The sequence below is a fragment of the Misgurnus anguillicaudatus genome, chromosome 16, assembly GCF_027580225.2.
Source record: "Misgurnus anguillicaudatus chromosome 16, ASM2758022v2, whole genome shotgun sequence".
In the NCBI taxonomy this organism is placed as follows: Eukaryota; Metazoa; Chordata; class Actinopteri; order Cypriniformes; family Cobitidae; genus Misgurnus; species Misgurnus anguillicaudatus.
Window position 1 is genome coordinate 377,628 of NC_073352.2, and position 15,706 is coordinate 393,333.

The window sequence follows — 15,706 nt, forward strand, 5'->3', positions numbered from 1 at the left end:
CAGTTTAGGAAAGTTACTTTGGAAAATTGTTTGGTAACCATTTTGAATAGTGCTTGATTAAAGTAAAGCATTCTGGGAAATAAAGTCATGTTCCAACGTGTTCCACAAAATAACAATAACTTAATTATGTTATGTGGATAGAGATTTTAACATTAATATAATTTAAAGTAGTTAAAACAAATATAATTTATAGAATATGTAATGCAATCATATCTGACATAAGAATTCATTTTTAACACTTCATTTACTGTATAATATGTGCACAAGCCTGGTGAGGACGCACATGTCATGGCAACATGAAGTTGGTTCAACTCTTTAAATGAGGGGATTTACATGCGGATCAACATTCACAACGAGAAATGTCAGCAAACTGGACTGACGCAGAATGGTAATTAGCTCGTCACTTACTGCACTGATGCGGAGATCATTCAGCAGCATAAAGAATTTCACGTCACATGCTCATTTGAGCTTATAATACACAAAAATGCCTGCGCGTCATCCGAACAAGATATGTCGTTCAGCTCCTCAAAAAGAGGTTTTAAATGCATATTAACAATCATGATGAGAAATGTCTGAAAACTGGATTAAAGCAGAGATCAGGAAGCTTGTCAAATATCCACTCTGAAGCTGAGTTTCACCAGCATAGAACGTCGCGTTACACCCTCTATTATAGTCTTTTCATAAATATATGCATGCGAGTGGTTTCTGCAGAGGGAAATAATAAATAATATGCACGCTGCGTAGAGGAAAGTGCAGGACTTTAAACGGGTAACGTGTATTTCCGGGACCTTGCAGATTCCGGCAAATCATTGGCAGTGTGAATGAACAAAAAATGAAACGATACCGGAAAAATCCAGGGTGCATTTTCTCTGTATTTTCCAGAATGTCTGTGTGAAAAGGGCTTGTATCATCGATGGAAATCAAACTTAAAAGCGTATGGCTTACAGTCAGATACAGCCTAACACATATGATACAGAATCGGATATTGAGTCAGTAATTGATCAACAGGAACAACAGCAGCAACGATTACAGCAGGACGTGGCTATCTGGCAATCAATCCTTGTTTGTTTATCCGCTATTTTAATAAAAAAGCCACATAAATCTTGATGTATTTTTTCTGTATTTGCGAGTTTAAAAGGTGTAAATTGTCGTAAGTGCAGTACAATGCCAACTGAGGCAGAAAATGTCTTCTGTTGTTTACATTACATGCTCATATGCGCAGATCGCAAACAAAACGTGCGATTTTGATTTACCTACACCTGGGGTGTATTCCAGAAAGCAGGGTTAACTTACTATCAGATTAACCCTGAACTTTGGGTTGATCAACCCCAAACTTGCTTACTCTGGGTATGTAGGTTCCAAAACACAGTTTAAGAGTTAGTTCAATCAACCCGCTGAAAGTAACCCAGAGTTAATGCGCGCTCACGGTAACAACATAAAGGCATTGTCAATGGATCACAGAATTCACGAGTCACCATGGAAACATCAGAGAACTTAAACGTTTTTAAATGAAAAATAACATTATAAACCAATAGTTTCTGTCAAAATCAAAGTTTTATAACCTTATATAAGTGCGTGATTACAAAACAGATTAAATTAATTAATTAATACAAACCTATTTTACCCCATTTAAGTCCAATATTATATGTGTCTCAACGAAAATACACATAATATTATTTAAATATTATTTAAAAGCCTGTAAAAATAATCATAGATTTTATATATGATTTTAAATATATTAATTATATCTAATTAGATATAATTTGACATAATTAAGATTATCTTTTCTCTTACAAAAATTAACAATGGCTTTACTACAGTTAAAACAAAAAAACATGGTTACAGTAAAACCATGGTATGGTATTCAAAAACCATAGTTAAACCATGGTAAGTGTAGTAAAACCATAGTTTTGCTGAATCAATGCACAGAAAAAACATGGTTACCACAACTTTACACCAATAAAACCATGGTTAATTTTTGTAAGGGCTGTGGCACATAAAGTGCATAAATCTATCATAAGGCTTATTTACAGTTTTTTTTAGATATGATTGTATTGTGTATGCATAAAATGCACTATGATTATATTCACTACTTGTACTACTTGTACCTATTTCAATGACCCTGTTTAGTTTTTGGACTTTCCATTGTATCACACTGTATCGCCATCTTTTTTAACATTTACTTATCTGATAAATGCACCCTCTTTTAATTGTAAAGCTTCCTTACAGTCCTTACAGATTTTCAATAATTTTGTGTAATGCTTTTCAGTACACTACACTAAAAATGATCATTCATTTGCATTGGACGATTAGGATCTGCTGTGACAGAAGTGGAGAATAGAAATGTTACTTTAGTGTCAATAGTAACATGTTCTAATATATCCTGTATCATCTAATATAACCAAATATCTCAATTTCCCTTTGGCTCAAAAATGATAGCTCAGGAAAGCACAAAAGGCCCATTTTAAAGAAAAAAAAGGTGATTTAGAAAAAGACCAACTATAGATCAAATGTAGAGAGGAGGCTACAGATCTGAAGTGCATGTTTAAGAAATAAATATGATGCTATGGAATATATATTTATAATTTTATTTCATTGTGTACATGATCTAACTAATAATAGAAAATCTTTGACCACTATGCCATGTCTGTGATAAAATGGTGTTTCACCAAATGAAGGCTGTGCTTCATCTGTGTCACTATGTGGGTCAGTGTTAAATCGTGCCTGTGCTTCATGGGTGTCATTCTGTGGGTCAGGTTAGATGCACATCAGGGGTAACTTCTGTCCCTCAGTAATTATTATTATGATAGGCATCATGTGTTTCTATTTGTTACTGTAACATTGGCACATTGTCACTTAAGTAAAATATGTTAAGATTTCTGGCTCAATATTGACAATGTATTTGCACACACAATTTATTAGAACTTTAGATTCATCTCAAATTATCTAGTAAGTGAAAGATGAGGTTATTTATGAATTGAACAAATTTAAATAGAAATGTACTTGTTAACATTAATTAACTGATGGAAATGTGTTTCATAGATCTACTGATATTTGGAGATATATTAATGATGAACATAATTAAATGTATAGTATTTAGTCCGAACACAAATATGAATAATTTTTTATCAATAATGGACATAATTAAATGTACAGTAATTAGTCCAATCACAAATATCAATCCATTATTTAAAAAAAAATGTTTCTTTAAAGAAAATATTGTAAATGTTTTAAGACACAAATAAATATTCGCGACTGTAAATGTAATAAAATAAATGCTTTAATATTGTAATATTATGCAAAATATATGCTTCCACGCCCGCTGCACGCTCATCATAAGTACACGCACGCGCAGACATCCTCCGGAGCCTCGTTTTATTAACTAAAATGAACTTACCCTGCGACATAACCTGCTCCGGAGTAGGTTATCTTCAGAGAGTCAGTTGCTATGGTTACTTACATAACCCGAAAGTTACCTCCGTTTTTGGAACCGAAAGCAGAGGTTATCCGCGTACTTACTCCTAAACATACCCGGGTAAGTCACATAACCTGCTTTCTGGAATACACCCCTGCTGTTGTGATTCCTAAACGGTGTCTTTAAAAGTTCATCAGTCAAACTGAGCCTTGTTTGTAAAGCAGTCCTCTCCGAAATGCAGCCAGGCAACAAACATAACCCCATTCTTAATTACGTTGCTGTCTGGGAAAAACAAACTGCATCAACTGTTGTCTGAAGACATGGAAAGCTAAATAATTAAATAATAGCTAAATAATAGTTTTCTTCTCCTTACATCCAAAAACAAACTTCTGTAGTTGAACAATCTTGATAAAACAAAGTTGTTGCGTGCTGTGCAGTGATACCGGTTATTCCTACTCGACGGAGCAATGTTAATGCTCGTTTTCACTTGATGTGCAGGATAAGCATGCTTTTCTGGGGGTAAAGGCCCATAAAAGGAATATGGGGTCAATCAGTAGTAACGTATCGGACCTCCGTTCAAAATACTTTCCAAAACTTGTAGGAAAAAGGAGGTGTGAGTTTGGCCAAGAAATATTCTCACAAGCTCAACTGCTTTTTGACACTTTTCTTATGTTAAGCATGAGGATTACAACTCTTAAACTGTGTTAATAAGTCAGAATGCATGAAATGGCATTAACCCCCCCCCCCATTTAAAGCAAGATACGCCTTCAAAAATCACAACTTGCACAAGTATATGAGCTCTTTTAGTCATACTCGGTGTGAATCAGTGCACTATTGCCTGTCCATGTAGCCTATTGCCGGTGGCATTTGTTGTCTTTCTATATAGGCTGTGTCAAATTTTTGTAAAGAATTGGGTCCAGAATAAGAAATGCTTTGATGCCATTTTTTAAAATTTATTCCATGACATTCATTTTTTTTCAAACCATGTCTGAAAACTGAAATATTGTAAATATTACAGAGAATACATGCACTGTAAAAAATACCCTTAAATATTTTTGTTAAATCAACTCAGATTTACAAGTCATGTCAACAGAGATGAGTTGTCACAACTTATAAAATATAGTTGAGAAAAGTCAACTTAATTTTATAAGTTATAACAACTTACCTGTAGTTATAACAACTCATCTCTAGTCAAGATAAATAATAGTAAGTTGAAATTACTTGTAAATCTGAGTTGATTCAACAAAAAAATTAAGGCAGCAAAGTATTTTTTACAGTGTGTAAACCAAAATACAGTAAAATCTATTGGGGTGTAAGACATAGCAACTATTGATACTCAGTTTCTTCTGTCTTGACGATGGGGCCACATGGCCTCATCCACATCACATTCAATATCCTCTTGCAATGCACCTAGGGAAAAATCTTCTTGCATGCCTTATCCAACCTTGACATTCCTCTGCACCTATTTTTTGAGCAGCAACAATCATTGCATTCAGCAAGTGCATCTGCTCATAGGGATGGTGATCACAAACCTTCCACCTCCAAGCACTAAAGAACTCCTGTATGGGATTCAAAAAAGGTGAATATGTTGGGAAGAACAGCATCATCATACAATGGTGTACCCCAAACCACTTATTGACAAGGCGAGAGTGGTGGAACTGTTTGCTATTTGAGGATTTGTGTGAAAGAGTGCCAAACATGTGCTTCAGTGATTTCATACTGATTTAGGTAGTTTCTAATAGTTAGGAATAGATGGGTTCTGTTTGGTTATCATAGCCAAAACAATTAAGTTTGTACTGCTTGAATGACATCCGTGTTAACTGTTTTGCAAAAGGGCAGAAAATGTGTCAATCCAATAATAAAAAAAGAGTTAACACATTTGCAAGACGTGTCTTCTGGTCTGTTGAGATAGTGATGATGAAAACTGAGTGGATCCTAGTTTCTTTAACCAGGTCAAAGCAATCAAGAAAAACTAATACATTAACTAATGAATCTTACTGTAAAGTGTTACCGAAACATTTGTTGTGCTAATTTTTTTTTTTTTTGATTCTCTATTAGAGGTCTTCACGGGTCCACTTAGATCCGAAAACCTGAGGTCCGACCCGAGACCCGATCGCCAAAATTGCCACTAGTTGGGTCTAATTTTCTCAAATTTGTCTCGGGTCGGGTCTTTCTTTTAAAAAAATTGTTTTATGCATGTCGGGTTTGGGTATAAAGTGATTCGGGTCATTTCGGGTCGAGTACATTTCTTTGGAACCGAGAAGACTTCTATTCTGTAATAAAACAATAACATACCTAATTACTCCAAGTAATATAACAAGGCAACATTTGTGGTATTACTTTATCTATAAAAAATGTTAACAGTTCCAGTCATCAAAGAGCTTGCATATCAGCTTGAAGAATCTGTATCGGCATTGTTATCGTCCGATCACGAAGACAACAAATCGGTATCGGCTTTAAAAGTTTAAAAGGGTTTAAAAGTTTACCGCATGCGACTGTCAAAATATCTACCTTTATGACTGACACCCTTTCGGTCGTCTGTTTGTGGCGCTATGCCCGAGACTTACAATACGAACATTTATGCAATCCGAATCCTTGGCCAAACATACACCCCGCGTGTCATCACAATAAAATGTTTTTGCCTTGGATATAAGACGCTTCCTGTTTCTTTGATTTTGCCATAATTTTGTCACCTTGCCATGGCAGCACAGTTTGAGATCAAAAATCCAATCTTGATTCACTTGCCCAACGTGCATGGTTTCCTGGAAGGCGCCGTATAGCAATAAGACATGCGAGGGTCTGCCATTGCTTCTTGCAGCTATATTATTATTATTAGGGGTCAAGCCCAGAATGGGCGAAGACCCCTATTGTATCTGTTAGTTTTCTTATTATTCTTCCGATTCTTCTTCTTCTTCTGCCATTGCGGTCTATGGCAGCCTATAGAACCGTATGTATGAAAGTTATGAAATTTGGCACACTGATAGAGGACTGTCCAAAAAGTCTCCACGGCAAATTTGGAGTCTTAATCTCTAACCCGCTAGCGCCACCAACAGTCCAAATTTGCACTTATGTTTTTGCTTATAACTTCTGATCCATAAGTCATATAAACAAAATTCTTGCTTCCTCTGATTCCTTGGCTCAAGACGATTCGATTGGACCATATGACGTCATTTTCCGTCATGAAAAATTTCTTCCCTACTTTTGCAAACTTGTCCTAGAGCTTTTGCCATATTGCCACGAAAATCGGTATGCAGCATCTGTAGACACTCAAGGCAAAAAGTTATTAAAAGATTTTGATAAACCAGTCCGTTGTCGTAAAGCGCATCAACAAATTTTACGTAGAGCGCAATAAAACAGGTTTTAGTCTGTATCTTCGGCAATCTTATGCCTATTGACACAACACTTGGTAGTTGTGATGCCAGTCATGAACTGAGTGTGCATGCACCGTTTCGTCGCAGCGCCACCTAGTGGTCATACTTATGCTTTACATGCCTATAACTTTGGCTCTGATCGATGTTTTTTCACAGGACTTGTTTCCTTGATGTCCTGAATAGTTGCCGAGTCCAACGATACCAAACATGCCAGATTTTGCCTTACGGTTAGCCCTGCACAGCAAAACAGCACCTAAAAAACACGTGCGACTATCTCCGCGAGCGTAATTCTGATCGACTCGAAAACACCATAGGAAGAACATTACATTACCTTCTGAACAAAAAGTTCTATTGGCGTTATATTAAATTTTTCATCAGAAATGGCCGAAAATTGCAAAAAAACTAAAAAAATTTTTTACACATAAATGGTTATAACTTCGTGAAGCAAAGAGATTTTTTCACCATATTTGACACGCTGATGTACGACCACAGTCTGAGGGTACACTCCTTAGCAACCAATTAGGATACCTTATCAGCCCTTTTTACAAGAGCTATATCTTTTTACAAGAGCTATATCTCTGCATCAGAACATCGTAGAGACATGGGGGTGGTCTCTTTTGACTCATTAACACCACTGTAACATTTTGTGAGCTGAGAATTGCCACTGCAAGCACCACTCACATTTTCTTTAGTGTTCTAGTTGTCAATGCTCCTCGAGAAGAGAGGGAGAGATTACACTGAATGAAAACACAGCTTTTTTGCTGATAACTGTTATATTATTTGGTCTGAAATCAAGAGATTTTCCTAGGTTCTTTAAACTGCTCATCCAAACTCATCTTTACTTTCTTCTGTGCCCTTTTTGGCTTGACCCCGGTAATTGCTGCTTGCAGCTATATTTATTATTATTATTATTATTATTTTTAACACTTTTGGGAACTTTGGGTGCCTTAACATGGTCGAAAACTCTTGAAATTTGGCACAGACGTCAGAGTTGTCTGTCGTTTGAACCGGGCAAAGGCTGGAACACGGGCATAGCTCCCTCTGTTATGCAAAACAAACATTGGTGCACAGATTGGGCAAACATGTACGAAAGTTGGAACATATATACATCTCATTGATCCGCACAACTTTCGCCTTCAAACCTATTAGCTTCACCCAACAGGAAGTCAGGTGAAAGTTGTTCAAGTCAATGAGATCTATATACCGTATTTTCCGAACTATAAGTTGCTCCGGAGTATAAGTCGCATCAATCAAAAATGCGTCATGAAGACGAAAAAAACATATATAAGTCACAGTGGACTTATATCCTTATACATCACATTTATTTAGAAAATTATTTCAAAAAAATTATAGCCGAAGAACAGAAATTTAATCTGAAAAGGCAAGTTATTCAACTAAACAATTGCACACAGAACAGCAGGTTGAATAGGTGATCGTACGTTAACGTAATACAAACAGTTATTAAGAAGATACACAATAGCATACTGAACATACCTGGAAGGTTGAATAGGCTAAATGAACCGAACAAGCTAACGCGCATAAACTTCACAGGGTCGTCATTAGGGATGTCAAAATATGCAATTTCCCATATTCGATGATCATTTAAATTAACGATCAATCAATCGAATAATCGTTAACAGTAATAGTGCAATAAGCCATTACAGCAGTGACATATAGCCAATGACATAAAAGTGTGCGTAAAAATGCCAGCTTCCTCACGCGAATTAAAAGTTTTTATTTTGTCTAAATAACATGCTAGTGGGATTGTAAAATGAGTCAATGTAGTTGGTGTTTTGTTAAAAATCATCAATTGAATCTCGTAATGAAATATAATGACTAATAGACACAGTAAACTAAGTTTTCATTATCATCAAGTGTCATTTTTCTAGTTGTTCACCTTGCTTTCTGAGTCATCACTTGTTGTAATTATATCCAAGAAGCACACAAAGGGCACTTTTTCCCGTCGTCACCTCAGCTTTAGACCTGCGGCGTACTTTCAGCAAAGATGCTTATTATGAAGACTTCAACCTTCCATTAGAAAATCCGTTTAGCGTGTAGCGCCTCAGCCAGTAATGATGATGGTCAATGATATATGTTGTGGGAGTTCAGAGTGTAACGACAGTCAGTTACAGTTTACATTTAACAGTTTCTTGCCAGAATGTAAGTTTTACATTTTAATCTGTTTATTAAAAACGGCTTCTGGTCTCCTTCCCTGTGTAAAGCAGCGTTAGCAGCGTTACTATGCTAATCTTGCACGCTTCCCTGAAGAGGGTCTTTGCTTTCAGTATCCTAACTGTGTTTAGATTTTCGGCATCGGAACCTCTCAGATCCACTTAGGGTGGCCATTCGTGCCAGTTCCGCCGGACACGTCCCGAACATGTTTTTGGGTTCGTTCTCCGGAAGTCGCGTTGCTTGACCGCATACGTCATCAAGGTTTAATATTTCGGGTTTAATTTCAGAAAAGCAACCGTTACATTTCAAGGTAAGAATGAAACTACAATGATTGTATGTCTTAAAAGAAATAAATCATAATTTTCTAATGTATTTTAACTGAAATGTGATGACGTATGCGGTCAAGCAACGCAACTTCCGGAGAACGAACCCGAAAACATGTTCGGGATGTGTCCGGCGGAACTGGCACAAATGGCCACCCTAGATCCACTGCGGATGCCATTTTGTTGCGTTAGCAGCCAGCCTCGTCTCGAATAAGGTTATAAAGCCCAAGTGAGTGTATGGCATCAAGCATCGTTGTGATCATGGCTAGTTTAACTTATTCGCCCTCGTTTAATTTTTTCACCAGCTGTGTATGTGCTTTGCGCAGGCGCCGGACACACGTGCTTGCTTTGTCGACAATCGTTAATTTTTATCGATTTAATTCTTATCAACAATTAATCAAAGATCGATTAATTGTTAACATCCCTAGTCGTCATTCCACGTCACTGAATTGATAGAATTACATAAATACGGAAGCAGCATATAGGGGACTCTCGTGGCTGTAGACAGTAATGTTGTCTCTTGGTTCATATATGTCAAAATGTGCGTACATGTTTGCCCGATCTGTGCACCAATGTCAGAGCTGCCAACCTGTACTCATTTTGCGTAGCATGTACTCATTTTGACCTCAAAGTATGGTGGTACGATTTGTCACTCTAAACTACGCAAAAACCTGGTGACGCCCGCGCGAAGTACTCAAAACAAGCAACAGAAATGAAAAATATGTCCAATCATAGCACTGGGCTCATCCACAAAATAGAAAGTGGGGATGATTGACAATTCGTATGGCCAATCAGTAACAAGAGTCTGCTATCGACGGAATCTCAAAATCCTGTGTGATCTCCTTCCTCCACCCGCAGTTTCTGACAATCTTATTCAACAGAGAGTCAAGACGTCTGACCCCCTAGGTAAACTGGGCAGGGCGGATGTGCAAAGATGAAATAATGATTTAGCTTAATCCTATGAAGTTGGCGGTCGCACGGGCTCCATTTCATAACGTGCACTTGACCGCAAGATGCGCTAACATTACTTCTGATTTGTAAATTAGCATCATTTATAATTGAGCGCTTATGAAAAAGTACCATGATTTTACCATTGGGGAGAGCATCCAGTTTTAGTCAAATAAAAACGCAAAATTCACTCACAGTGAGGGAATCCACCTGACATCCGAATGAAGCGGATTAAATGCGCCCTGAAATAACGCACTCTTGATAATTGTCAATAAAAATAAATAAATAATTGTCAATAAAATAAAACGTCATATACAAACCACATTAAATAAAGATTTATACACGGAGAATATCTCGTGTCTCGAGCGCCCACATTATAGGTGCCTATGCCTTTCTGTACTGTACTGTAAACAAAGCTACAATAAATTAATGACAGACAGACAGTAAACAGCACTACTGTCACAGTTATGGTTGAATTTAAAGCAGTGTTAACTCTAAAATACTGTCTTAAAGGGGTAGTTAACACTTAAAAAATGTAATTCAGTCATAGTTTACATAACAGAACAGACCGTCCAAACCTTTATGAGTTTATTGTGTGGAACACAAGTTATTTTGAAACCAAACAGTGTCTGTTTCCCCACTGCTCTCCATTTGTATTTTTTCAGGGAAAACAACAATTTTTGTCCAAATAATTTATTCTGTGTTTCACTCAAGAAAGAAATCATTAAGGTTAGGAATAATATGAGGATGAGTTAATGATAACAGAATGTCATTTGTGGATGAACTGTCACCCACTATTTAACAGGAATATCACTATTTAACAGTGTTTGTGCAGACATGCTAAACTTTGGAGAATACATTATTTAACATTAATAATGTTATTAATCACCATGTTTGGCAAATTTTATTCACATTTATAATTATTTTTAAAGCAGATTATGGCAGGATGGGAAAAAAGTGAGTGTAATGTGCAGCATGTTACCTTGAAAGTTACCAAGAGGTGTTTGTGTACGTGCGTGTGCCCGTGCATGTGTTAAATGATATGTTAAAAACCCGTGTTCTGTCCTCCAAGGTTGGCAGGTCTGCAATGTTTGTTTTTGCATTACAGGGGTCGCTACGGAGCCCCCCTGCCATCCCTGTGTTCCAACCTTTGTCTTGTCGTAATGGCAGACGACTTTAACGTCTGTACCAAATGTCAAGAGTTTTTGAGCATGTTAAGGCACCCAAAGTGCCCAAAAGTGTTAAAATAAATAAATAAATGAATTCTAAGAAAAACAACCTGCTCCTTGGTGCTCAGGCCCTAAAAATAATAAATTCTATAGAAAACAATAGGTCTTTGCACCTTTTGGTGCAGGCCATTTTCGGGCCCTAATGAATGAATAGACACTTGTTTACTTTTGGATAGGTAATTTGACTTTAGTTAAAATAACAGTACACCAGTAAACAAGGTGTAAAAACACTAAACATTTATACTTGATCTGTGATTAATTGTTATTGTAATTGTTAGCAGCCATGTTTACTCAAGATCGGATTAATTTTTGATTTTAAACAGGTGCAGGCAGAAGGTGCTGATGAGGGTTGTGTGACATTTGTTCTCCATGAAGAGGATCACACACTGGGCAACTCACTGCGTTATATGATCATGAAGAGGTAATCTACACTACTAATGAAAATGTTCAGTAGTAGCTGTAATCACAATGCATTTCAGGGTTTTTCTAGATCAAAATATTTTGTGATGGCTTTCAGAGATTGTGGTGTAAATAAGTAAAAAATGATAAGTTCTAGTGCTGTGACAGATCGCAGTTGATCCGTGATCCGTACTTAAAGAGACGGTAACCTCAATTAACCTACTTAAGTCTGTGTCATTAATGTAATCAAACAACCTTAGAGAAAATCACTTCTGTAGCTTTAAAAAACAACAATTATATTTAATTCATACAATAAAGACATTCTAATTATTCATTTGATTCGATTTCTGTACCTAATGCTAATTTTAGACCTTACGTATTGTGCAACTTTGTTCTTTTTGCAATCGTCACACCCCTAATAAGTTCCTAAAGAAATTAATAAATCAAGTATTGGGGTGTGATATTGGTGAAACACAATTATTGTGATATTTTCTAGTGTTTTTATTTTATTTGATGATAACAATTAACGGATGATATTTTGCATCCTTCAAAAAAGTGCTTGTGTTGCTGTATTGTGTTGTGTTTCCCACAGATCTAAAATATGCTTGTGGTATTAGTCTACGAAAAAGGCAATCATTACCCTCTGCAGTGTTTCCCCTAGGTTTATAGCTTGGGGGGGGGGGGGGTCGGGGTTGGTTATGTATATACAGGGGTTAAATTGGGATTTGTTATGTGGGAGCTCTGTGTGGAGGGGTACTTCAAGGGGTAACATGTTTAATACTGATGACAGCAAACCCACTGGTGTGTTTCAATAACATTCTGGACTTCTGATAGTATTTGATAAGTTTCAGCTTTAAATCTGTGTCAAAGGTTGACCCAAAATATTTTAAAAAGACCTACAGAGTCCTCACCTCCTTCAGATTTCATTATCCAACTCACTGAATGGACATTGAAAAACAATATATTTCTGTTCCAGGACCATTTATATATTCAGGTACGTGGTACTGCTATGCGGGCATGTTTTGCCCCCAATTATGCTAACCTTTTCTTAGGTCTATGGGAGAAGGATTTTATCCAGGGTAATATCTACAGTGATAAGATAAAATGGTGGGGGAGATATATTGACGATGTACTTCTGATTTGGACTGGTTCTTATGATGAATTGTTATTGTTCTATGATTTTTTGAATAATAATGATAGGAATGTAAAACTGTCTATGGAATACTCGAAAACCATGATCAACTTCTTAGACCTAACCATCTCTAAAGGTCAGGATGGCCAGCTCCATACCACAGTGTTTCGCAAAGAAACAGATAGAAATACTATCTTACGAGCGGATAGCTTCCATCCAGTTTGGCTTAAACACAACATACCGTTTGGCCAATTCCAACGTCTTGGACGTATCTGCGATGAAAATCAAGAGTATGAAAAGCAGGCCAAAATTATGACAAATCGTTTTACACAGAGGGGTTACAAAACAGAGGTAGTACAGACTGCTAACAAAAAAGCTCACTCTTCTTTAAGATCAGATCTGTTTAGAAAAAAGAAAAAAGAATCATCCAGTCAAGAGCAAGTTTATTTTGTTACTAAATACAGCAGTCTAGCCAATCCAATAAAACGTATAATTTTGTCGAACTGGAATCTATTGAAAAGTGACCCTATCCTTAGAGAAGTTTTTCGTGCGCCCCCCAATATTAGTTTTAGGAGGGCCCCTACTCTTCGAGACAAACTAGTATCTAGTCATCTCAGCGTGAGCAAAAAGACCACTTGGCTTCACAGAGAGATATTGGGTACGTACAAATGTGGATTTTGCAACCACTGTTCAAACATTAAAGAGTGTAAACAGTTCATTGATTTTAAAACTAATAAGACATATAACATACAATCATTCATTAATTGCAATACCACTTTTGTAGTCTACCGTTTATCTTGTACATGTGGTTGCTTTTACATAGGCCGAACAAAGAGGCGTCTTAAAGACAGAATTTCAGAACATAAGAATGCTATTAAAAGGCAAATTTTGATTACCCAATGGCCAAACACTTTTACAGTGCACATAATAGCAACCCAGATGGTTTAATGGTTGAAGGTCTAGAGACAATTAAAAAGAACATTAGGGGTGGTGATAGATTAAGAATACTATTACAAAGAGAAACTTTTTATATATATAATTTGCAGGCTATGACATACCCAGGACTCAATGATGAAATTGACTTTAGTCCCTTTTTGTAATTTTTTTTTTTTTTGGTGTCTTTACTCTTGTGTAATTGCCATCTAGTGGTCTTTTCTTGCAATGTTTTACATATGGGAATTCATTACCTTTGTGATGTCATTCAGGTGTTTGTGATTAGCTGACTTTTTAAGTGAAGATTGTTTGTTTGATCAGTATACCCTGAAGAAGGCTATCTGTGCCGCTACGCGTGGGTTACTGCCATGTTTTTAATGTTATAGCCATATTTAAATAAAGGCTTTTTACCTTATGATATATGAAGAGTGCCTTGGATTCCCCTTTTTTTCACGTTTAGTATACCCTACACCAAAGAGCACCTAACTAATTTTTCCCAAACAAAAATTTTTTCAGCTATTTTTGAGCACTTTGGATTTTTTCTGATTTCATTTTAAAAAGACCGTCTGAACTTTAAATGATGCAAGTCTATGAGTTTGACACCCTATATCCATTTGTTGCACATGTCATTATGCACAATTGATCAAACTTTGAAGGAAGTTAAAAGAATCAACCTTCTTGAATAATTATAGGCATAAGATGCTACCCCAAAATACTTAATTATCAAGAAAAGGTACAACACACAGTACTGTATCAGCAACATGTCTTAGAAATTAGCCATAGAGATTCCCTATGCTGGTCAGCAGCTAGTAAAACAATCATATAGTTAGGTTTGATTTGTGTAATCAAAATACATTATTTATTAAACTATACAATCTATACAATATCCAGTGTTATCCAGTTAACATAATGTTATTAGATAAGTGACATACATACTTTAGTCTTCTATTAAGTTTTCTATTAAGTTTTATCAAAGTGGGCACCATTCTTACCTCTGTCACTCTGTCTCACTCTGTCTCGTGCAGTGCATTAATCCTTGTGTTCATTCATATAAACTTCAGAGAAACATATTAAACAACATACTTGTATTGATGAAAGTGAACCGTCGCGTCTGTCTCTCTCTCTCTCTCTCTCTCTCTCACACTCGCGCACACACACACCTACAATGTCATTATGATCCTGCGTCCGCGTTCTTGAAGCTGCTCTGAGTTTTTTCGCTTGAGCTGCATATTCAACTTGCGCGAAGACGTGTTTAAAGCGGAAGGCGCGTGTTTTCGCTGCAATTGCGCCGCCCAATTCGCGTCATTCGCAAATTCAGAAATATGACAGCATACATTGTTACTGTTACACAGAGTTACTAAAAAACACGTGCGCGGCGCGGGCATATAGAGAGGGAGAGAATGTGCGCGTGTGTGTGGGAAAATCATGAGAAACTCGATCAGTCGTCTTCTCTGTCAGTAACATATCCGTGACTGTTGAGGTTTACGCAAAAAATAAAGTATAAGGAGTAACGGACTTTGAAAACACGTCACCTTTTCAGTTATGTGAGAGAGAGGCGCGCGCTGCAAACAACATGACAGAGAGCGCGCGCAGTACTAAATTAAGCCGAACAGTAAAATATAAATGTGCGCACTCCATTGGATAATTGTAAAAGCGCAAACACATGCTGAAAATACATGCCATTGTGGAATAAGTTAAATATCATATTTCTTGAGGGTTATAGTTTGTTTAATAAAATAACAAATTATTCTCTGGCGCTATAAAGAAAATCAAATCTAATTTAC

At 36.6% G+C, this 15,706-nt stretch overlaps 1 protein-coding gene across 2 annotated transcripts in view; it reads left to right on the forward strand.

Moving 5' to 3' along the window:
• Positions 1-15,706, forward strand: part of polr1d (RNA polymerase I and III subunit D) — a 103,580-nt gene that overhangs the window by 23,996 nt on the left and 63,878 nt on the right. For both annotated transcript variants that reach the window (XM_073853987.1, XM_055178243.2), the window contains exon 2: positions 11,782-11,879. In XM_073853987.1, coding sequence (XP_073710088.1) covers positions 11,782-11,879 — 98 coding nt within the window. The remainder of the gene's footprint in view (positions 1-11,781; positions 11,880-15,706) is intronic.